The sequence below is a fragment of the Microcaecilia unicolor genome, chromosome 2 (assembly GCF_901765095.1).
Source record: "Microcaecilia unicolor chromosome 2, aMicUni1.1, whole genome shotgun sequence".
NCBI classification, from domain to species: Eukaryota; Metazoa; Chordata; class Amphibia; order Gymnophiona; family Siphonopidae; genus Microcaecilia; species Microcaecilia unicolor.
Genome location: NC_044032.1, coordinates 107,289,718 through 107,313,830, shown reverse-complemented (window position 1 = coordinate 107,313,830; position 24,113 = coordinate 107,289,718). Strand labels below are relative to the sequence as shown.

At 45.7% G+C, this 24,113-nt stretch overlaps 1 protein-coding gene across 1 annotated transcript in view; it reads right to left on the bottom strand.

The window, feature by feature from the left end:
- Nucleotides 1-24,113, bottom strand: part of CWC27 (CWC27 spliceosome associated cyclophilin) — a 365,379-nt gene that overhangs the window by 234,775 nt on the left and 106,491 nt on the right. Inside the window, exon 10 of the mRNA XM_030193180.1 lies at nt 12,064-12,239. Within this exon, the coding sequence (XP_030049040.1) occupies nt 12,064-12,239 (176 nt within the window). The remainder of the gene's footprint in view (nt 1-12,063; nt 12,240-24,113) is intronic.

Here is a 24,113-nt window from a genome sequence, read left to right as displayed (position 1 = left end):
TAAGAAACGGGCCTTTTTTACTAGTATATATATATATTTTTAAACTTCCAACTTTGTCGCTGGGCGTGGCCGGCACCCCCGTGCCCCGCAGGAGAGGAGAGACCAAGGACACCCTGGGACAAACTGGGGCAGCCAATGCCGAGGGCCAACAGCGACTCCCGCTCCTTCGCCGATTTCTGGTTCTAGATGGACCCCAGCCAGTCAGCTGACCATCCGAGCCACGGACGCTATGCATCATGCCGCGCAGTGCCGGGACCGCACATTTCTCACCCCCCCCTCCCCCGGAACGAACATGTCCCGGGCTCCTATCTCTCCCTTTTTTTTGGAAATTTGTGAACATACCCTGCTGAAAGTGGGGGGGGGGGGGGGGGGGGGGGATTGCTCTGCTTTGCACACCCTCAGTTCCCGAATTCGGTCCCGATGAGGTGAGTACGGCTCAGCCGAAGCGGCGTATGGCAAAAAATTGGGAACTGGAGATCAGCGATGCTCCTCCTGTGCTCACTGGTCCCTAAATGAATACCTCTCTGCGACTTTCCTGTCGTCCCTCCCTTTCTGGTCCCTCCCCCTTTCTTTAACCCTTTTCTTATCTGATTCCCCAGTGGCTGTTCTGTCCCTGCTCTCCCCTAACCCCCCCCTTTTCCTTAATCCTCGTTGGCCTTCATCCTGTTTGTGGGCGGCCTCCCCTTATTGGGTCTGCCTTGTTCTTTTCCACCAATAGTTACTGCATATTATTTGCCTAAAAAGGTAAATTCTTTGGTAGGGGGAATTCTAATCCAAAAAATAAGGCGCATAAGAATCCGGAAAGAGTGGATGAAGAATTATCAAAGTCAGATTAGTATGAGTTTGTTGCCAGACTCTGTTACATTGTTGGTGCCTTTCCTATTGGAGCTGGATCGAGATTGGATATTTCAATCATTTTTCTTAAACGTGATAAGTTTTTAGGACATGCCATCAGAATCTGTCTAGATACTACCTCAGAAACCCAAATTCACAGGAAGACATTTTGGGCATTGAAATCATGAGTTCTGGCAATGGGTGCTTCTTATTTTTTTCAATTATTCTTGTAAGGTTATTTATCAGCAGAAGGGATATATTTTCATAGAACCTGAGCCAATGAATGAGTTTTGGGCTTCATGTCTACAGCAGTCTGTTTTGGAAAAGTCTAATTCCAGTTTGTCACTGGATTGTTAAAATTTGTTGAGGGGCTTGTGGGTGTGGATGTGTTATTAAAATTTGCTATACTGCTTACGTTTACAGGTCATAACGGTTCACAATATAAAAATATATAAAAAGAAAAGGACCGCCATTTATGATAGGACATACCTAAACACTAAGGGGTATGTTTACTAAGCTGCGTTAGTACATGCCTAAAATTAGTGCATGCTAACTGTGTAGGCGCCCTTAGGAATAGTATGGGAGGCTACACGGTTAGCACATGCTAATGGTTAATGTGCGCTAAAAACGTTAATACGTCCTTAGCGCTACTTAGTAAAGAGGGGTGTAAATCCACAGCGAAAGGAGGTATTTAACATTTAATACAATTCATAAACAGTCATGCAGATATGATTAAGTGTGTTTCTACAGTTCCTGATACCTGTGACCTAAACGCCTGAACAAAATATTTTTAATCATTACTTTAAACTTTTTTTTTTTTTTTTTTAAAGAGACTTCAGTCCGTAGTGAAATTGGGAACTGGTTTCATAAACCAGGCACTAACCAAGAAAAAAGGCACTCTCGCATGTGATTTCTCAGAAGGCTTTAGATACAGAGGATATCACCATCCTATATTCTGTCAGGGATCACAGAGGTCTGCCTGGTATATAAGGTACAGCCATAGAGGCCAAATATGAGGGCACTTGCTCGTAGTAAGTTCTATAAGCCAACACTAATAATTTAAACTAGAACCTACAGTGACTAGGAAGTTAACAGTAGCATATAGACAAAGAAGTAACCCTATTGTACCTACAGGCACCATCCAAAAGTCAACTGGCAGCATTTTGTAGTGTAGATAAAAGCCTGCATATACCATACAACGCGGGCACTCGGCACATGCTCAGACATACTTCCTGTATCAACCATTAATACACTGCAGTCTACTTCTGATATAAATTGGAGTTTATTTGGCCACAGCCAGGTACATCTAAATTTACATTTCTAATCTTCACACATAAATATTCCATTACTTGACATCATCACTGTTAACATTACATATGTATGGGTACACAGCTTCTTTTGTCCCACAGATTGTGTCGTTGAAACAGCATGTTCTCCTGCCGTGCTGCCTCTTGCAGCACCCGTTGTCTCTCCGGTGTAACGCGTTGAAGTCTACACCTATGATTGTCTCTCTCCGGTGCATCCCGTTGAAGGATGCACTCACGATCGTTCCGGCTCTGCTGCTCTGGGCATCCTGGCCATCAAAGCCAGGAGACAAGCTGTGAATCAGCTACGATGCAGCCATCTGACTGTTGCTTACATTTCAACTTTACAATCAACTGTTTTCACATAACGCCTTCCACGTCCCTTATCACTTTCTCTGTTCGTCCGCTGTGTACCCGTCACTGTTACTGTATAACTGGTGCAACCTAACACCACTGCCCGCGGTAGTGACTCCTCGCTTGCCGCGGGCTCCCCTTACTCCTGACTGCGGCCCTTGCAGAAAGTTATTGCCTCGATGTAATCTTGAAAATCTGAATTAAAAATATCTAGGCCTACATCTGATAAATGCGCCCCATCCGCCCGGTACATGCCCTCACAAGATTCCGTTATTAGATCATGCTTGATAACATGTCCTCCTATGCTGGGCATAAACTTTTCCATCTATTGACTTTCTTTCTGGTCTTATCTATTGCTTGGTGTGATCTCTCGCCCCTCCACACCCGTCTAGGGATGATATTAGACCACGCTAAGCGGAACCTTGGTAGCAAGCAGGCTAATTTTAGAAAATCATTTTGTATGTGTTTTATGAGTGATCTGCTGTTGACCCGTGCCAGATCGTTGCCTCCCAAATGTACTATTATCGTATCAGGCGGGGGCAGGGTCTGTATCTTCCACTGTAAGGTCGGCATTAGCTGTGGCCATGTCATCCCTCTAATACTTATCCAAATGATTGATACCTTTCTTGCATGCATACTGAAGTTCTCCCCTGCTGGTCTGATAGCCGCCCTCCTATGTGCCCACTGAACGTACGAGTGTCCGCATATCCAAATTCGCCTCTGTTCGTCTTGGCGACCTGCAATTCATGTGAAGTAGGATGTTATCAAGTTAGTAAGGAATAGTGCATTAGGTCGCCCTCAATGGCCAATTAGCGAGGTGGCCTAATGTAATGCTTATATGCCTTCGATTTCCATCGCCCTAGCTCCTTGATTCTCTCAGTGGGCAATCCCTGAGCTGCCGCTGTAGTGGCCACCCTGATTCTAAATGAGTCCGTGCTGTACATCCTAGCCTGCATGCCTGCCTGCTAGACACACATGTGCAGCACCCTAGAAAATGGAAATTGAGTTAAGGGGGTATTGTTTGCATGGATTAGTAGCCAACCTGATGCTTGCAGCCTTTTGCGCAAATATGCTTTAAGGTTGCTTATAGGGCATGTGGGGTCCTCCACAATCTGACTTAGCAGGATGTGGGTTCCCTTGGCCAATTGGTCTGTTTTGGATTTCCGAATAAGTCAGTAGCTGTGCCTTTTATGGTCACATCACATATCAGTAAGCCCAAGTCCAGTGTGGCTGTTTTTGATTTTGCTACCAATTCGCTAATTCGTAGGGCCCCATGGAATGCCAAGGAGAAAGCGCACTTGAATAAGCGGGTCTCGTAGGCACTGTTACATACCTCTCCTATTGTACCAAATAGGTGTGTCAGCTCGTCTAGTGTAATGGGATGTCTGCTATCTGGCTGTGTCACCGTTGCCTTGGTCCATCCTCTCATCATTCTAGTGATGGGGAATTTTCTTGTCGGGTTGTCTATTCCTACTGCTTTCATAAAGACACTGATACTGGCTATCGTGGTTGTTATACATGCTCTGCTAACTCCTGCTCTACGAGACCTAAGCATAAAGTGGACTATGACATGTACGCTGAATATGTCTGTATGACCCTGCTCTTCCATGTAGTGAATGAATGATAGGAAAGTCGCCGAGTATCTTCTCCGTGTTGCCTCTAACAAGGATTGTAGCACCAGGTCCCAATACTCTATGGGCCAAATTGCCAAACGCTGTCTGGAAGCGGGGTCTGCGTCTCGTCCACTCTTGGGGCAATGGCCTTGAACTCTGTGAACTTAAAACGAGAGAGAGCGTCTGCTATAGAATTCTCTTTTCCCGGAATGTGTTTAGCTCTAATAGTAATGTTGAGGACAAGACACTGCAAAACTATTTCTCTAAGCAGGTTAATTGTCGGGAGTGTGTTGGCTGACAATTTATTAATGGCCTCCACCACCGCCATGTTGTCAAAGCGGAAGATAATTGCCCTATCCGCCAAGCAATGGCCCCAAACATGGAAAGCTGCCATGATAGGGAACAGCTCCAAAAATGTAATATCTCTCGTGGTACCTGCTTCTTTCCAGGTTTTTGGCCAACGAGCTGCACACCATGCTCCCTGGCAATACATCCTGAAACCCTCTCCCCCAGCTGCATCAGTATATAATTGTAGAGCACTGGCCTCTAATGGGGTGTCTTGCCAAAATGATATTCCATTAAAGTTTTTTAGGAACTGGGCCCACACTAGCAGGTCTTCTTTTACATAAGTACATAAGTACATAAGTAGTGCCATACTGGGAAAGACCAAAGGTCCATCTGGCCCAGCATCCTGTCACCGACAGTGGCCAATCCAGGTCAAGGGCACCTGGCATGCTCCCCAAACGTAAAAACATTCCAGACAAGTTATACCTAAAAATGCGGAATTTTTCCAAGTCCATTTAATAGCGGTCTATGGACTTGTCCTTTAGGAATCTATCTAACCCCTTTTTAAACTCCGTCAAGCTAACCGCCCGTACCACGTTCTCCGGCAACGAATTCCAGAGTCTAATTACACGTTGGGTGAAGAAAAATTTTCTCCGATTCGTTTTAAATTTACCACACTGTAGCTTCAACTCATGCCCTCTAGTCCTAGTATTTTTGGATAGCGTGAACAGTCGCTTCACATCCACCCGATCCATTCCACTCATTATTTTATACACTTCTATCATATCTCCCCTCAGCCGTCTCTTCTCCAAGCTGAAAAGCCCTAGCCTTCTCAGCCTCTCTTCATAGGAAAGTCGTCCCATCCCCACTATCATTTTCGTCGCCCTTCGCTGTACCTTTTCCAATTCTACTATATCTTTTTTGAGATACGGAGACCAGTACTGAACACAATACTCCAGGTGCGGTCGCACCATGGAGCGATACAACGGCATTATAACATCCGCACACCTGGACTCCATACCCTTCCTAATAACACCCAACATTCTATTCGCTTTCCTAGCCGCAGCAGCACACTGAGCAGAAGGTTTCAGCGTATCATCGACGACGACACCCAGATCCCTTTCTTGATCCGTAACTCCTAACGCGGAACCTTGCAAGACGTAGCTATAATTCGGGTTCCTCTTACCCACATGCATCACTTTGCACTTGTCAACATTGAACTTCATCTGCCACTTGCACGCCCTTATGTCCTTAGTAACTCTGATATGATAGTATGATTTCGTTATCCCTTTGGTTGCTAAAGCTAACTTCCTAGCAAAAATGCACCCCATGGGTATGACTCTGGTGGCGAAGCACAGGAGACCCAATAGCTCCTGAAACTGTTTTAAGGTTGCTTTCCTCTTCTGTATCATCTGACTGACTGCTCTGGTTAGTCTGTGTATTTTGTCCTCTGGCAACCTAGCATATTGCTTCCTAACATCCAACTCTATGTCTAGAAAAATAATCACAGTGCAAAGCCCAACTGTTTTATCCGCAGCTAATGGAATTCCAAATTCCTCTGCAACCTTATTGAAGGCCTCTAGCATGATTGCGCATTCGTGAGCAGTCCAACCTATAAACAAAAAGTCATCTAGGTAGTGAATCAACACTCCTGCTGGTGCTACTTGTTCAATTACCCAATGAATAAATGAACTAAACTGCTCAAAATATGCACAAGAAATTGCGCAGCCCATGGGCATGCATTTGTCATAATAAAATTGCTCCTCGAACCTAAAACCTAATAGTGGAAATGAATCTGGGTGAACTGGTAGGAGTCGAAATGCGGACTCGACATCGTCATTCGCTAAGTGTGCGTGTATGCCGTGATTTCATATGACTTCTATCGCCTGATCGAATGAAGTATATTGTACTGAACAGCATTGTGGGTCTATGTAGACATTCACAGAATTTTCAACTGGGTAGAAAAGATTATGAATGAGACGGAATTTCCCTGGATCTTTCTTTGGTATTAGTTCGACTGGAGAAATTATCATAGACGCGAACGGTGGTTCTGCAAACGGGCCCGCTATTCTTCCCAATTGTAATTCCTTGCTAATTTTATCCCTTGCAACTTGTATGTGTATGCGAATAGAAACTGCATTTTTAGGGTAGTTCAATGGATCGTGTTGAGGTCCTGTGAACGGGATGGAGTACCCACTTTCAAAACCCGCGACGATGGATGCTGCCGCTAATCGATCAGGGTACCTAGCTAACCACTGTGCCATGGCTTTATACCTGATGGGTGAGGGGGCCAATTCCCCCCGAGCTCTGTCCTGACTGACCGTTTGCCTGTCTCCTGTCCCTAGGATGTCTACATTGTGCCGCCGAGTGTCCACCTCCACACAATGAACAGGAATGGCGAAACTTGCACGGCTGCCAAGTACACTGTCCTTGATTGTACTGCCTGCATGGTCATTTTCCCGCTTTTGCCCCAGAGTGCTTATGCCCTATTGCTGGTGTCTGAAATGTTTGCAGCGCTCTGTGCCCTATCGGGTCTGCCTGGTTATAATTCCTGTCCTGCATGAGAGGCCTGTGAGCCGACATTTCATCTAGCCAGAAATCTACCACCCTATGCTTCCATTATATGGATGGGTTGTCCGCCATACTCTTTCTAAATTTGATATCATAATTCAGCCATGCCCATCCCCCATAACGCTTATGTGCTCTAATGATAGTGTCCATGTACCTGATCATATAGGGGCCCATCTCCGGCTCTTTCTCCATTATAACTGTTATAAAAATGTGAAATGCAGACATCCAATTTGTAATGGATTTAAATATCTTGGATCTTCTATCACGCTCAAATGGTGAGAAAATTCTGTCCCTACAATTTCTGTCCTTGCTCCCATAAAAGGAGTGAGAATATATCTATAAACTCTTTTCTCAGGATTTTCTCTTTCATCACTAGACAGCGTGAATACTCCATATAATACATCACTTCTAGGGTTACATACTCCTTCACCAGTACCCCCACTGTTTGCTAACTGCTGCTCCATGTTGCCTGTTTGCGTTGGCATGTTGATGGGCCCCTTATCTGCTTGCCCCGTAGTAGAGCTTGCAGCTTGCCTCAACTCAACTCATAATCATGGAGCGCGCACTTAATTCCCAAAGCTACTGATGTGTCATGGCTCTGTGTACAAGTATATGATATTTGTGGAGTGGCTACAGCCGTGTCTGCCGACTTACCCCCTGTAGACTCGTGGGTAGTTGTGTTCGCCCCTAGCACTGGTACCAGAGCTGAATTGGGTATTTGCGGTGCTGGCGTCGTTTTTATGTTTCCCAAGGATTGCAGCTGCTCGGTTACTGACGATACGCCGTGCTGCTCTACCAGTTTGCTCAGCTCCATCATAAGAGCTCTGAGGTCTGGGGCTGGTTGTCTTTGCGCTACTTCCGATCTCTGTCCCGCTCTAGCATTGGTTCTGGGTTCCCGCGTGACTTTCTTCTGCTTGGCTGCATTCTGTTTGTTCGCGGTCGTCTTTTTCCCCTGTCTGGCTGCCTCGACCGCTGACGATTGCCTTCTTTTCCTTTGAGATGGCATTTCTGCAATGCAGAGACTAAAAGAATTGATCATTATTTAAACTTGCCTGCATTACTTACACATAGACCGACCGGTAAGTAAACTAATCCTACACGTCAAGAATTTTTTTTTTTTTTTTATTCCTGCTGAGTTACCATATGCTGCCGTCGTCAAGGGAATGGTGTGAACTGCTACTGAATTCCAAATGTGTCAAGAAAGAGAGGAGGAGAGAGAAAGAAAGAGCGGACACAAAAAACCCAACCAGACAATATTTTTCTGTTTCTCTGTGCTATTGCTCTGCTGCCATCTGCTGGTTCTTGTTGGGTACTGTGCTTCTCAAGCACTATATCTATAAGAAGCATATCCTAAATGTTTTCCTATCGGTGAGCACGAGGGCTAGTTTTGTCTGCCCTTGTGATTTATCTCCTTCTTTGGTTTGCATGTTTTATTTCTGGGATTTCTATTTATTGTATTTTACTACTTCTGGGATCACCCCTACTTTGAAAAACACAGCAATGCAGAAGACTCATGGCAGTCTCATTCAATATAAGGCATAATCCGTTTGTTGATTCTAATGCAATCTCATGGCTGCAGCTGCCTGCTAGCACCGGTTGCCGACCACTACTACTACTATTACTATTTAGCATTTCTATAGCGCTACAAGGCATACGCAGCGCTGCACAAACATAGAAGAAAGACAGTCCCTGCTCAAAGAGCTTACAATCTAATAGACAAAAAATAAAAAGTAAGCAAATCAAATCAATTAATGTGAACGGGAAGGAAGAGAGGAGGGTAGGTGGAGGCGAGTGGTTACAAGTGGTTACGAGTCAAAGGCAATGTTAAAGAGGTGGGCTTTCAGTCTAGATTTAAAGGTGGCCAAGGATGGGCTCAGGAAGTTTATTCCAGGCGTAGGGTGCAGCGAGACAGAAGGCGCAAAGTCTGGAGTTGGCAGTAGTGGAGAAGGGAACAGATAAGAAGGATTTATCCATGGAGCGGAGTGCACGGGAAGGGGTGTAGGGAAGGACGAGTGTGGAGAGATACTGGGGAGCAGCAGAGTGAATACATTTATAGGTTAGTAGAAGAAGTTTGAACAGGATGCGAAAACGGATAGGGAGCCAGTGAAGGGTCTTGAGGAGAGGGGTAGTATGAGTAAAGCGACCCTGGCGGAAGTTGAGACGGGCAGCAGAGTTTTGAACCGACTGGAGAGGGGAGAGGTGACTAAGTGGGAGGCCAGCAAGAAGCAGATTGCAGTAGTCTAAACGAGAGGTGACAAGGGTGTGGATGAGGGTTTTGGTAGAGTGCTCGGAAAGAAAGGGGCGGATTTTACGGATGTTGTAAAGAAAGAAACGACAGGTCTTGGCGGTCTGCTGGATATGAGCAGAGAAAGAGAGAGAAGAGTCAAAGATGACCCCAAGGTTTCGAGCTGAGGAGACAGGGAGAATGAGAGAGCCATCAACAGAAATAGAAAACGGGGGGGAGCGGGGAGGTGGGTTTGGGGGGGAAAATGAGAAGCTCGGTTTTGGTCATATTTAATTTCAGGTGGCGTTGAGACATCCAGGCAGCAATGTCAGACAAGCACGCTGAAACTTTGGTTTGAATGCAAGGTGACATATCAGGGGTAGAAAGGTAGATTTGGGAGTCATCAGCATAGAGATGGTAGGAAAAGCCATGGGATGAGATTAATGAACCAAGGGAAGAAGTGTAGATAGAAAAGAGGAGGGGACCAAGAACAGAACCCTGAGGTACGCCGACAGGCAGAGGGATAGAAGTAGAAGAGGATCCACCAGAGTGAACACTAAAGGTGCGGAGGGAGAGGTAGGAAGAGAACCAGGAAAGGACAGAGCCCTGGAATCCAAGTGAGGACAGGGTATCGAGAAGTATGCTGTGATCGACAGTGTCAAAAGCAGCGGAAAGATCAAGAAGAATGAGGATGGAATATTGACCTCTGGATTTAGCCAGTAATAGGTCATTGGAGACTTTAGTAAGCGCAGTTTCGGTTGAGTGGAGAGGGCGAAAACCAGATTGTAATGGGTCAAGAATAGCATGTGAGGAGAGAAATTCAAGGCAGCGGCGGTGAACAGCACGCTCAAGTAATTTGGAGAGAAAAGGAAGGAGGGAGATGGGTCGGTAATTAGAGGGACAAGTAGGGTCAAGTGAAGGCTTCTTAAGGAGAGGTGTGACCACAGCATGTTTAAAGGCAGCAGGGACAGTCGCAGTGGAAAGTGAGAGGTTGAGAATGTGACTGATAAAAGGAATAAGAGTAGGAGAGATGGCATTAAGAAGGTGGGTGGGAATGGGATCAGAGGAACAGGTGGTACATTTTGAGGAAGAAAGGAGAAGTGTAGTTTCCTCAATAGTAACTTCAGGAAAGGAGGAAAGGGAATGAGGGGAAGGAGAGAGAGGGGAACGGACTAGTGGAGGGAGAGCTGGTGAGGTAGAGAAAGCAAGGTTTATCTGTGGTGTACGCGTGGCCGCTCGAACCCAGTCACGCCATCCTCCCAGGACTGTCCCTCGCTAAACGGGGCCCTGCCACCCAGCCGCGTCGTGGCTATTTGAGACGCCGGCGCCTTTAAAACTTAGAATTTCCCTGCTGACACACCCATCGCTACTGCGAACACAAGGCGCCACCGATCCACACAGCCGGCGATGCGACTGGCCTGGAAACATGTCCTCCCGCGGCGCTCGTTCCCGCAGCACACGCTCACGCCGGCGACCCCACTCAGTCGCTCCTCGTTCTTATAAGGAGACGGCTGGAGATTCTACTATCTCCCTGGGCAGCGGCATGAGCGATCCACATTGAAACAAGCAGGGTAGCGTGCACAGTATGACGCCCCGTCCCGAGTTGAAATGCGGTAACTTAAACACGCCGCTCCACATCCGTGGTCAGTACACGTGCGGTCCCACTTGCACTGTGCCGTGCGGTCCGGCGCCACATGGTCATCCCCAGTCTCGCGTGTTCCTAGCTCAGCTCCCTTCGCTTCCTTTTCTGGTTTTTTTGGGGGGGTTGAAAAAATCCCCTTCACATATCCTTGCTTGCTTCCCAGATGAATATAATGGGGGAGAAGCGGAACGCTCTTCCGGACTCGGCTCCTTTAAGATGCGTGCTGACCAATGGTGCTGCGGACAGAAATTAGCGCTACTCCTCTCAGCACCTAATGCAGGACTCAGCCTCATTGGAATCAGCACTGCTCTTCCTGTGCTGGCTATCTCAAAAGGACCTTTTGCTCCCTCACCTGTCCCTTTTGTGTCTGTCGCCACTCCTCCCCACCCGTCCTTTTTCCCTCTTTAACTCTTTCCCTACTTTCTCCCTGTAGCTATTCTCTTTCCCTAGTCCTTTCTGGACCCCTCGTCCCCTCCCTCCCTTCCCCTTCTGTCCTAGCTGGCCTTCCGCCCGTTTGTGGGCGGTATCCCCTAGTGGGGTCTGCCTCTTTCTTTACCGTAATTCAGTGGTTCCCAAATCTGGTCCTGGAGGGAGCCTCAGCCAGTCAGGCTTTCAGGCTATCCACAATACTTATAAGAGAGATCTGCATGCACTGCCTCTACTGCATACAGATATGAATATTCATTGTGGATAGCCTGGAAACCTGACTGGTTGGAGTGTCTCCAGGACCAGGTTTGAGAATCACCGCTGTAATCAATTTGCAATACTAAAGAACATAAATTAAGGTGTGTAAGGCTGCTTTATGAAGGATGATTTTAAGCACTATGTAATTGATGCAGCACAAAAAAACTCAATGCGATTTATCTGTAAATGTTAATTTATTTTTATTTTCTGGATATCACAATTTTGGACTTAAGTTTATGTATTGTTTTGCATGCTTGCAATTTGTTTTTATTTGAATTGTAACCTCTCAATTAAATGAAGATGTATTAAAAAACAGACATATATAACACTGTCATAACATGTCTCAAACATATCTGTATCCAACCATCCCATAGAACAAGATAGTGTGCTTTGTTTATTACAAACAGAATGCTACATACTTACAAATTTCATCTGAAAACAAAAACCACATCCCATAACAATTTAGTTGTGATGTTTTGCTTACCAAAAAAACTGTAAACAAATGCATTACAAATAAATCTCTTTCTAAACTGTTTCGAATGATTTACTTACCTGCGAGTCATTTCTTTAGTAGATTCCTTTTTTTCTTGTTTGCTTGGAGGTTTGACAGCCTCACTCTCATTCTTTTTCAACTTTTTGGCAATTTGCTCTTTCATTCGATTTCTTTCTTCCTTATCACTCTCATTCTCTTCGTGATTTCCATCATTATCACTATCATCCTCATCTTCCTATGAAGAAATTGAAATAGTTGGAGAATCACATACAAAACAACTTTACCTTTTAAATTTAAAAAGCAGTAGATAGCCAGGAAGTGATAAGATTTATGTTTTAATATAATTTTAAATTTTATTTTAGTTGGCTAAAGCAACTCTCAGAATGTTTGGTGGTTTAATTCAATTTGTCTCACATATCGCTAATATCCCCTGTTTGGGGTTCAGTGTGGTTTACAACATTAGTGGAACAAGTGTTACAGATTTATAGGCAGGATATTGGGTAAATACATTCTTATTGGTTAGATATAATGTTATGGTATGATTATAGGCTGTGTTAAATTAGATATTTCTAAAGTTTGTTAGGGGATCGATGATCAGTAAGTATTATATTGCAGTCTTTGGGAAGAAGGTTTTTAGTTTCTTCCGGAAGCTGAGGCAATTATTTTCTGCTCTGATAGTCAGAGGAAGTGAGTTCCATAATGTGATCCCTGCCACTGAGAAGAGCGAGTTAAAGATCTTCTGAGATTGTACTCCCTTGTGAAAGATGGGGCTAGGATCAATTGTTCTTTTAGTCTGTTAGAGTGAACAATGAAAATAGATGAGATGTTAATCTGGAGTGCAGAGGTAGTACCTTGAAGAATCTGAAAGACTAGGCAGACAACTTTAAACTTAGTTCCTTCAGCTATTGATAACCAGTGTAGTTTTGTAAGGTTAGGTGAAACAGAAGTGAAACTATTCAGTTTGAAAATTAATCTTGCCACTGTGTTCTGTATGATCTGTAGGTTTTTTTTGTTTTTTGTAATGTTTGCTCTTAATGCCAAGAATTAGGGCATTGCAGTACTCCAGGTGCGGTAGGATAAGCATTTGTACCAGTAGCACAAAGGCTTTTTGATCAGAGTGACCTGATTAGACAACGTTGTCTCATTTTAAACATTGTTTTCTTCCATTGTTGGTTGATATGGGGTGTGAATAATAGAGAGGAGTCAAGCATGACTCCAAGCTCTCTGGCTTCTGATTCTGCTGGGAAGGTGATGCTGTTGGGTAGTGTTATTGAAGTTGGGGCCTCAGCTCCTTGATTCCGGAACTAGAGAATCTTCATCTTTTGGGTGTTCAATTTCAGTTTGTTTGCCAGGGTCCGGGTCTGAATGGTGTGCATCCCGATTATTGCCAATCGGGTTGGATCTTGGTGTGAGGATGTCAGCAGTAGGAGCAGCATGATGTCATCCATGTATGATAGTAATAGCTCTACTACTACTCCTGAACCCAAGTGAATAGAGCTAAGAGAGGACATGAAGTTGAACAAGACAGGGGACAGCAGGGACCCTTGAGGAACCCCACATTTTGGAAAGGTTTTTGTTTTGTTTCACTGAGTAGCTTCGGTTTCAGAGGAATTCGTTGAACCATTTAAGGACTGGTCCGGTTATTCCAATCAGCTTCCTTTACCTCACTTTTTAACCATGCTGGCTGTTTGGTCTTCCGTCCTCCTTTTTTATTATTCAGAATATATTTGGCCTGGGCTTCCAGGATGGTGTTTTTGAACAGCATCCACGACTGATGTAAATTTTTGACATTCGCAGCCGCTCCTCTAAGTTTTTTTTCCACCGTTCTTCTCATTTTATCATAGTCTCCTTTTTTAAAGTTAAACGCTAACGTATTTGATTTCCTAAGCATACTTACTTCAAAGCTAATATCAAATCCGATCATGTTATGATCACTGTTATCAAGCGGACCCAGATTACCTCCCGCACCAGAACATGCACTCCACTAAGGACTAGGTCTAGAATTTTTCCTTCTGTCGTCGGCTCCTGTACCAGCTGCTCCATAAAGCTGTCCTTGATTTCATCAAGGAATTTTACCTCCCTAGCGTGTCCCGATGTTACATTTACCCAGTCTATATCGGGGTAATTGAAATCACCCATTATTATTGTGTTGCCCAGTTTGTTTGCGTCCCTAATTTCCTTTAACATTTCTGCATCCATCTATTCATCCTGGCCAGGTGGACGGTAGTACATTCCTATCACTATCCTTTTCCCTTTTACACATGGAATTTCAATCCACAGTGATTCCAAGAAGTGGTTTGTTTCCTGCAGAATTTTCAATCTATTTGATTCAAGGCTCTCGTTAATGTACAATGCGACCCCTCCACCAATTTGATCCACCCTATCACTACGATATAATTTCTACCCCGGTATGACAGTGTCCCACTGGTTATCCTCCTTACACCAGGTCTCAGAGATGCCTATTATATCTAATTTTTCATTTACTGCAATATATTCTAACTCTCCCATCTGATTTCTTAGGCTCCTGGCATTCGCATATAGACATTTCATATTTGTTGTTCCTATTTACATCATGCTCAGTACTTGACAGTATTAATTTGCAATCTTTTGTCTGATTTTTATTTTTATTTAAGGACACCTGATCTACTACAGTCTCTTTTGCAACCTCACTATCAGGATACCCTATCTTCCCTGTTTTGGTGATATCTTTGAAAGATACCTTATGCCAAATCATGCGCTTTTGAGCGACTGTCGGCCTTCCCCCTGTTTCTAGTTTAAAAGCTGCTCTATCTCCTTTTTAAATGCCAATGCCAGCAGCCTGGTCCCACCCTGGTTAAGGTGAATCCCATCCTTTCGGAATAGGCTCCCCCTTCCCCAGAATGTTGGCCAGGTCCTAACAAATCTAAAACCCTCTTCCCTGCACCATCGTCTCATCCACGCATTGAGTCTCCGGAGCTCTGCCTGTCTCTTGGGCCCTGCGTGCGGAACAGGTAGCATTTCAGAAAATGCTACCCTAGAGGTTCTGGATTTGAGCTTTCTACCTAAGGCCAAGATGCACTAAAAAATCATTAATGCCCTTCCCTTACCGATTCCCTTAGCGAATCGGTAAGGAACGGGCATGCATCAAGGAATAGGAATGCAAATGCGCTGCTCGTTGTAGCTCACTTGCATTCTCTATTCCATCGTTAAACAGTCGGCCGGTCGAGCATGCGCAGAGCAGCCAAGCGTTATGCTGGCTGCTCTGCGCATGCCAAGGACGCCAGTTATGGACGTCCTTCACTATAAAAACAATGAGCTATGCCTATGGACGTCCTTTATGGACGTCCTTGGCCCCCCCCCCCCCCCGCAAGGTCGCTGCCGCTCCTCCTGCATTGAAATGACAGCTTCCCGCAGCCCCAGCCTCCCCGCCATCCTCCATCAGACCAGGGTGGGCCAGAGAGGAAAGGAGGGAAGTCCAAAGGGAGGCGATCAGCTATTGCCTGCTGCAGCGCCTTCACACGGAGGTGAGAGGTTCAGTGAGGGCCCGGCCTGGTAGCAGACGGAGGGGGGAGCGGCGACGACCTCAAGGGGGGCGGGGCCACGGAGGTGCGGAGGATGGCAGGGAGGCCGGGGCTGCGGGAAACAGTTATTTCAATGCAGGGGGGAAGGGGAAGCGGCAGCGGCGCCCTCGGGGGGCGGCGGTGGCGGAAGGGAAAAAAAAAGCCAATTGCACGTCAGGGACATCCTTGACGGACGTCCATGTTAGGCACTTTAGAAGGACGTCCCTGACGAGCACTTGAGACACGCAGCTTGTTTTTTTTTTTTTTTTTTTTTTTACATGGGTGTTAGGTGCTTTCCCACTGGTCTCCATGGGTCCGATCACAGCAGCCCCAGCCTAACGAGGTGCAGACCTCACGTTAGGTTTTCCACGGTAAGGGGAATTGGTAAATGTTAGTGCATCTCATTATAATAGCCTTGCAACGTAGTGCAGCTCCTTTAGATCATTTGCATTCTGTTTTCGTTAGCTGCTACTGTGATCGGAAAATGGCCTTTAGTGCATGCCAGGGTTTACTACTTGCTCGTTAATGGCTCGTTAAGTTTAGTGCATCTGGCCCTAAAAGCCTAAATTTGGCTTCTTGAACCTCTCTCCCACATTTTCCTATGTCATTGGTACCCACATGTACCAAAGACAGCCGACTCCTCCCCAGCACTATCTAAAATCCTATCTAGGTGACGCGTGAGGTCCACCACCTTCGCACCAGGCAGGTAAGTCACCAGGCAATCCTCACGTCCACCAGCTATCTATATGCCTAATGATTGAATCACCAACTACAACAGCTGTCCTAATCCTTCCCTCCCGGGCAGCACTTGGAGACATATCCTCGATGCGAGAGGATAGTACATCCCCTGGTGGGCAGGTCCTGGCTACAGGAGTACTTGGTTTGCTTTAATTTCCTGACTTTAATCTAGGGTGGAGTTGACTCCTGAGTCATAGCCTTAAGTTTTTTTTCTTTTGAATTATATTTGGCTAAGTCAACTCTAATTTGATTGACCTTGCTTTCAAAGTAGTCAGCTGGATTTTGAGCAGAGGGACATGTTTGTTACTCTTTACCAGGAGAATGGATGGAAGTTAGGCTCCTAATAGGGTGAATAGTTTTTTTTTTATTATCAAGGGTATCCTGGCCCATTAGGGTGCTGTAGTATTTTCACTTGGAGTCAGTTACTTTTTGTTTGTAGAGACGAAAGGAGAATTTCTATTTGGATCTGTCATCAGTAGCTTTGCTTTTTTTTCCATTTCTTTTTGAGGTTTCTACATTTTTGATTTAGTTGTAACAGCTCTTCCAAGAACTAGGGTGATTTTCAAGTTGCTTTGACCTCTTTGGTAGTAATTTGTGCTCTTTTATATAAGACTGTTTTGACTTTAGTGTCCCAGTAGGATTTTACAGATTCTTGTGTGAGGCTTTCAAGGGTAAGGGAGTTTTTTTTTTAGCTCATTCCAGAAGCTGGATTTGTCAATTTTCCCTCTGGTGATTTTTTAGCTTAACAGGGTGATGGTTGGGGTGGTTTGATAAGACAGATATTAATGGTAAAGTCTAGTTAGACGTGATCGAACCATGGTATAGGCTTCCATGTGGAAGATCCAATCAGGTTGGTGGGATAGGTAGTAAGGAAATCTAAAGTATGGCCTTGCTTATGGGTCGGACCTCTCCCATGTATAGCGAGATCAGTTGTTCTCAAGAATGATTTAAAGTTAGGAACATTGGTATCCGCATCATTCTCTGGATGTAAGTAAAGATCTCCCAGGATGACTACTCTGGGAAATTGGGACATAGCGGACGAGATGATCTCCAATATTGTGTGTTCGGCCTTAGTCCAGGCTCCTGGTTGATGATAGATTAGGAGTGAAGTGATCTGACTGGCTCCTCTGGAGTTGTCATGGAGTTTACGTAGCATATATTCCAGTTCTGGGAACAGGCCTATACTAACTAAGGATACATGTAGAAAGCTCCTATAACGAGTGCCAGACCTCTCCCTTTTTTGTTTAGTCTTGGAGAATGTTGTATCCGGTTGGGTATAGGTAGGGTAGTATCGGGTTCTTGAATTCTGTGAGCCATGTTTCAGAGATAAACAAAATAGCCTAGATCGGACGATTCTAATAATTCCTCTATTAATAAGGTACTGTTCACCACGGATCTTGCATTGAAATAGATTGCTGGGCAGGACTTGGATGGACCATGTGATCTGAGCATGAGGGTTATTTGGTCAGGTTCAGAAGAGATCGTGTTTTGGGTTGAGCACTGGGTTTGGTGAGTGGTCTATGGACAGTTGTGGGCATGGAGCTCTGTGTCAAAGCTCTCTAAAAGGTATCTGTTAGTGGGTCTTGATTGTTTATAGGTATTGGGTTTTCTGGGTAAGTCGAAGATTACTGGAATTTGTATAGTGCCAGTGCCTTCAGGTAGGTTGCCCATCAAGAAGCCCAAGAGAGCTAAGCAGAGTATTAGCAACCATCTCATTGTGAGATGAAAAGGGTAAGATGAATATGAAAAGTCACACAGTCTCTCACTTATTATGTTTTGTCCAAGCACTGCAAATTACTCATTCTGGAGGCTGTTGTTCCTCTTCCTGCTTTTTATTTTATATGTATGTGAGTGAGTATGTGTGCTTGTGTGAGTTCAGGCAGCGTTTGGTTATATTCTTTACCAGGAGTCGACTTCCCATCTATCTCCCGCCTCAGTCTTGGATTATGGCGCTCGGTTTCATTTTTTACCTGGAGTTGCCTTTCCCGTCTTTCTCCCTCTCACTCTTGGATGACCCCAGTGCATCTTTGCCATAATTATGTAACTGCAGTTACAACAGGTCTATGGCAGTGTAGGTATGAGGTACATATACCTGGTTATATTACCAGTCTGTAATGGAATCCTAGTGCCCAGATGCTGTAACAATTTAGGCGTTCATCACATTGCGGTAGTAGTACCCTTGAACAGAGGTACGCTTATACAATTGCTTTTCTACCTGGGCTGCAGATTTTCTTCCTCTCTGTCACCTCAGTTTCCCTCACAGGAGGATTCGCTTAGTGGTGTGATTGATTGTGGTCTTTGGTTTCCTTCCGAAGCTCTGAGCCTTAGAGTCTCTGCCGCTTGTAGTCGCCGTTCCAACTGTGCCAGTCTAATCGTGCTCAACTCCACCGATGAGGCCATTTGTTCCCTTTGGCTCTGGTTGGAGCTTTCTGCTGCTCATCTGGCAGGATCTGGTCACCTCGCCCGTAGCTCCGCTGCACTAGAAATCGTCTCCCGTGGCTGTGCCTCGACTCCAAGTCCAGACCGCCGATGACTAAATCGGTAACCCTTCTGTATGCCTCTCCCTATTGTGAATTCCCCATTCTGCACTTCATGGGTTTTCCAATAGCTTGTGAATAATCCAAGGGGATGACTACATCCATAATCCATGGCAAATATTTAAAGATATTCTAAAAATAAAATTCTTCACAAATGAAAACTCTTTCTAGGTGTAATATGGCTTACAAATGGGGTGGGGGGTGGAGAATATTATTACAAAGAACCCCCCCCCCTTTTTTTTTTAAACATATCATCAGGGTGAATTTCTATTTTCCCCCAATGATAGTGTGTACCACATATCTGAAAAAATTTCAGTAGAAAAAGAAAAAATCATTTCCCTTTTTTTCAAGATGTATATAATTTTAGGTAAAAATTACACAATTAGGTAAGAATTACAGAATGTCATACCCACCAGTGAGCTTTCTCAGGCGTAGCCCCTGAACTCTGGAACTTATTCCCAGAGGGTCTACATATAACTTGAGACTACCTCTACTTCAGAAAGCAGGTGAAGGAATGTCTATTATGGTATCACTTATATTGTACTGACATTTACCATATTTCTATTACAGTGGTGGAAATAAGTATTTGATCCCTTGCTGATTTTGTAAGTTTGCCCACTGACAAAGACATGAGCAGCCCATAATTGAAGGGTAGGTTATTGGTAACAGTGAGAGATAGCACATCACAAATTAAATCCGGAAAATCACATTGTGGAAAGTATATGAATGTATTTGCATTCTGCAGAGGGAAATAAGTATTTAATCCCTCTGGCAAACAGTACCTAATACTTGGTGGCAAAACCCTTGTTGGCAAGCACAGCGGTCAGACGTCTTCTGTAGTTGATGATGAGGTTTGCACACATGTCAGGAGGAATTTTGGTCCACTTCTCTTTGCAGATCATCTCTAAATCATTAAGAGTTCTGGGCTGTCGCTTGGCAACTCGCAGCTTCAGCTCCTCCATAAGTTTTCAATGGGATTAAGGTCTGGTGACTGGCTAGGCACTCCATGACCCTAATGTGCTTCTTCCTGAGCCACTCCTTTGTTGCCTTGGCTGTATGTTTTGGGTCATGTCATGCTGGAAGACCCAGCCACGACCCATTTAAGGCCCTGGCGGAGGGAAGGAGGTTGTCACTCAGAATTGTACGGTACATGGCCCCATCCATTCTCCCATTGATGCGGTGAAGTAGTCCTGTGCCTTAGCAGAGAAACACCCCAAAACATAACATTTCCACCTCCATGCTTGACAGTGGGACGGTGTTCTTTGGGTCATAGGCAGCATTTCTCTTCCTCCAAACACGGCGAGTTGAGTTCATGCCAAAGAGCTCAATTTTTGTCTCATCTGACCACAGCACCTTCTCCCAATCACTCTCGGCATCATCCAGGTGTTCACTGGCAAACTTCAGACGGGCCTCACATGTGCCTTCCGGAGCAGGGGGACCTTGCGGCACTGCAGGATTGCAATCCGTTATGTGTAATGTGTTACCAATGGTTTTCGTGGTGACAGTGGTCCCAGCTGCCTTGAGATCATTGACAAGTTCCCCCTTGTAGTTGTAGGCTGATTCTACCTTCCTCATGATCAAGGATACCCACGAGGTGAGATTTTGCGTGGAGCCCAGATCTTTGTCGATTGACAGTCATTTTGTACTTCTTCCATTTTCTTACTATGGCACCAACAGTTGTCTCCTTCTCGCCCAGCGTCTTACGATGGTTTTGTAGCCCATTCCAGCCTTGTGCAGGTGTATGATCTTGTCCCTGACATCCTTAGACAGCTCCTTGCTCTTGGCCATTTTGTAGAGGTTAGAGTCTGACTGATTCACTGAGTCTGTGGACAGGTGTCTTTCATACAGGTGACCATGCGCCAGCTGTCTGTAATGCAGGTAACGAGTTGATTTGGAGCATCTACCTGGTCTGTAGGGGCCAGATCTCTTACTGGTTGGTGGGGATCAAATACTTATTTCCCTCTGCAGAATGCAAATAAATTCATATACTTTCCACAATGTGATTTTCCGGATTTAATTTGTGATGTGCTATCTCTCACTGTTACCAATAACCTACCCTTCAATTATGGCTGCTCATGTCTTTGTCAGTGGGCAAACTTACAAAATCAGCAAGGGATCAAATACTTATTTCCACCACTGTATATGATTTTTCAGTGCTGTGAAATCTGTTAATTTCTGATACTGTTTCATGTTAGGCCTATTACTAGAGTTCAGTTTGCCATTTCCAAGTTTACCTCATTGATTGTATTTGTGTTTATATTTCGTCATTTTACTATTGTTATGCAAAAAACAAAAAAACAAATCTATACTTGCAATGTCTGTGAATTTGCAGCTACACTTGTGATTTGGGGGCATTCCCTTACTAGTGCACAAGGGGAGAGAACACCGGTACACTTTATGGGAGATGTTTCTCTCAGCCCCAAGGACTAGGTCTGCCAAGGATGTCTGTATCAGTGGAGAGCTAACATTCCAACAGAGGAGGTTCTTCAGCAGAAGGGACAGAGTCAGATAGGACAGCAGTTGTACTGTTAGTGGGCTAACCCATGGAGGTTAGAGTGGAGATAGCAAGAAAGGGTGGTGCAGTTAAGAGCATAGTGTAGGCAGAGGTTTCTGTAGGCCTCCTGCGGCAGCCCAGATCTCAAACATCTTTACTTTTGGCACACCCTGAGAACATCACACTGGAATTTATTTGGCAAGCAATAACTTCTCTTGAGCATGTGGTGAGTTCACAATTGGGGTTCTTTCAGCATACTGCGCCATTACAGAGATTTGTGGTTGCTCTAGAGGAAAAGACAGAGGTTCAAACCAGAAAGGTGGACTTGATAGAGAAAGTCTCAGCTTCAGTTACAGAAATTTACAGCACTCAACTGTCACGGAATCCGATAAGGTGAGTCCTTGTGCTGTTCCAAGAGCAGAAGTATAGGCCAGCAGGCAGCCTCTGTTTCAGGAGAAGCAGTCGACAAACCTGGTTCTTCATCTGTGATGACTATTGTTCACCAGTGGTTCAGCCCCTGGGTGCTGAACCACTGGTGAATTTAGTGACAGAACTTTGTGAAGCCGGAACAGAAATCAGGAACAGACTGGCCTTGGTAAGGGTCAGGGACAGACTTGGTTTGGCACAAACAAAAGCCAAGAACAGCTTAGAGCCAAAGAACAGCCTTGGCTGTAGCAGGAACAGGAGTCGGGAACAGACTAGTCTGTAGGAGGAACAGGAGTCGGGAAGCCGGAACAGAAATCAGGAACAGACTGGCCTTGGTAAGGGTCAGGGACAGACTTTGTTTGGCACAAACAAGAGCCAAGAACAGCTTAGAGCCAAAGAACAGCCTTGGCTGTAGGAGGAACAGGAGTCGGGAACAGCCTTGGCTGTAGGAGGAACAGGAGTCGGGAACAGCCTAGGCTGTAGGAGGAACAGGAGTCGGGAACAGCCTAGGCTGTAGGAGGAACAGGAGTCGGGAACAGCCTAGGCTGTAGGAGGAACAGGAGTCGGGAACAGCCTAGGCTGTAGGAGGAACAGGAGTCGGGAACAGCCTAGGCTGTAGGAGGAACAGGAGTCGGGAACAGCCTAGTCTGTAGGAGGAACAGGAGTCGGGAACAGCCTAGTCTGTAGGAGGAACAGGAGTCGGGAACAGCCTAGTCTGTAGGAGGAACAGGAGTCGGGAACAGACTAGTCTGTAGGAGGAACAGGAGTCGGGAACAGACTAGTCTGTAGGAGGAACAGGAGTCGGGAACAGACTAGTCTGTAGGAGGAACAGGAGTCGGGAACAGACTAGTCTGTAGGAGGAACAGGAGTCGGGAACAGACTTGTCGTAGCAGGAGCAGGAGTCGGGAACAGACTTGTCGTAGCAGGAGCAGGAGTCGGGAACAGACTCGGCCGTAGCAGGAGCAACGTCAGGTTTAGGTAGGTGGCTAGCAAAGGCAACGTCAGGTTCAGGCTTCAGGGCCAGGCAGGCGGCTAGCAAAGGCAACGTCAGGTTCAGGCAGGTGGCTAGCAAAGGCAACGTCAGGTTCAGGCTTACATGTTCAGGCAGGCGGCTAGCAAAGGCAACGTCAGGTTCAGGCTTACAGGTACAGGCAGCCAGCTAGCAAAGGCAATGTCAGGTTCAGGCCTACGGGTTCAGATAGGTGGCTAGCAAAGGCAACGTCAGGTTCACACAAACACACCAGGAGTACAACCGAAGTTGCAGCTGAGGCACTGGAGACTAATGCCAGCTCTGTTTATGAAATGAAGGCATCTGATGTCACGAGAAGTCCGGGAGTCAGCTGGAAAATGGAAGTCCCACCTTTGGAAGCCTGGTAATCGGCTGGTGGCATGAAAGATCTACCCCACTGCAGTGAAGGCGTCTGACGTCAGCCGGATGATCCATCCCACCGCTGGACAGGAAAACCGAGTGCCCCCGAGAGGGCAGGCGAGGAAACCACACAGCCGCTGACAACCAACAGTGCCCGACGATCAGATGGAGCCACGGCAGAGAGCAGAGCACACAACGTGCAGCAAGCCACCATAGCCCTCTCATTTCAATGGTGCCACAGATGCACACGGCACAAAAGCCCCCAGACACCACGCGGTAAGTGTGACAGTATCCCCTTCCTCATTGACCCCCTTCTGACCCGGACCCAGTTTGAAATAACGAGAATGGAAGTTGTTGATTAATTCTGGAGCATGAATATTAGTGGCAGGCTCCAAAGAGTTGTCTACAGGACCAAAGTGTTTCCAAGATAGTAAATAATAGAGCCTTCTGGAGCGTCGCTTGGAATCCAGAACTTCATCTATCTCATACTCTGGGTCTAGAGAACTACGGCCTGCGTGGGTATAGAATGCCATTTGGAGGAAACAAAAGGTTTCAGGAGAGATACATGGCAGGCATTGTGTATCTTGAGGTTACAGGGTAAGAGTAGCTGATGTGACAGCCCCCACTTGAGACAGTACAGAAAAGGGTCCGTTGAATTTGGGGGCAAATTTATAAGACGGTAGACGAAGTCGTAAATGTTTGGTACTGAGCCAGACTTTCTGTCCGGGTTGTAAGAGGGGCACTGCTCTTCTCTTGCTATCGGCAAAGTGTGTATACCGGGCTGAGGCTCACTGAAGGTTATTCTGAACCGTACTCCAGATGTTATGAATGTCCTCAAGAGTGCGATGAGTAGCTGGTGGCTGCACAATGACTAGGATGGGCAGAGGTATTCGGGGATGTTGTCCATAGACAATGAAAAAGGACGACATACGAGAAGATTCGTGAAAATGATTATTGTAGGAGAACTCTACCCAGGGCAGTAGGGAGGCCCAGTCGTCTTGACAGT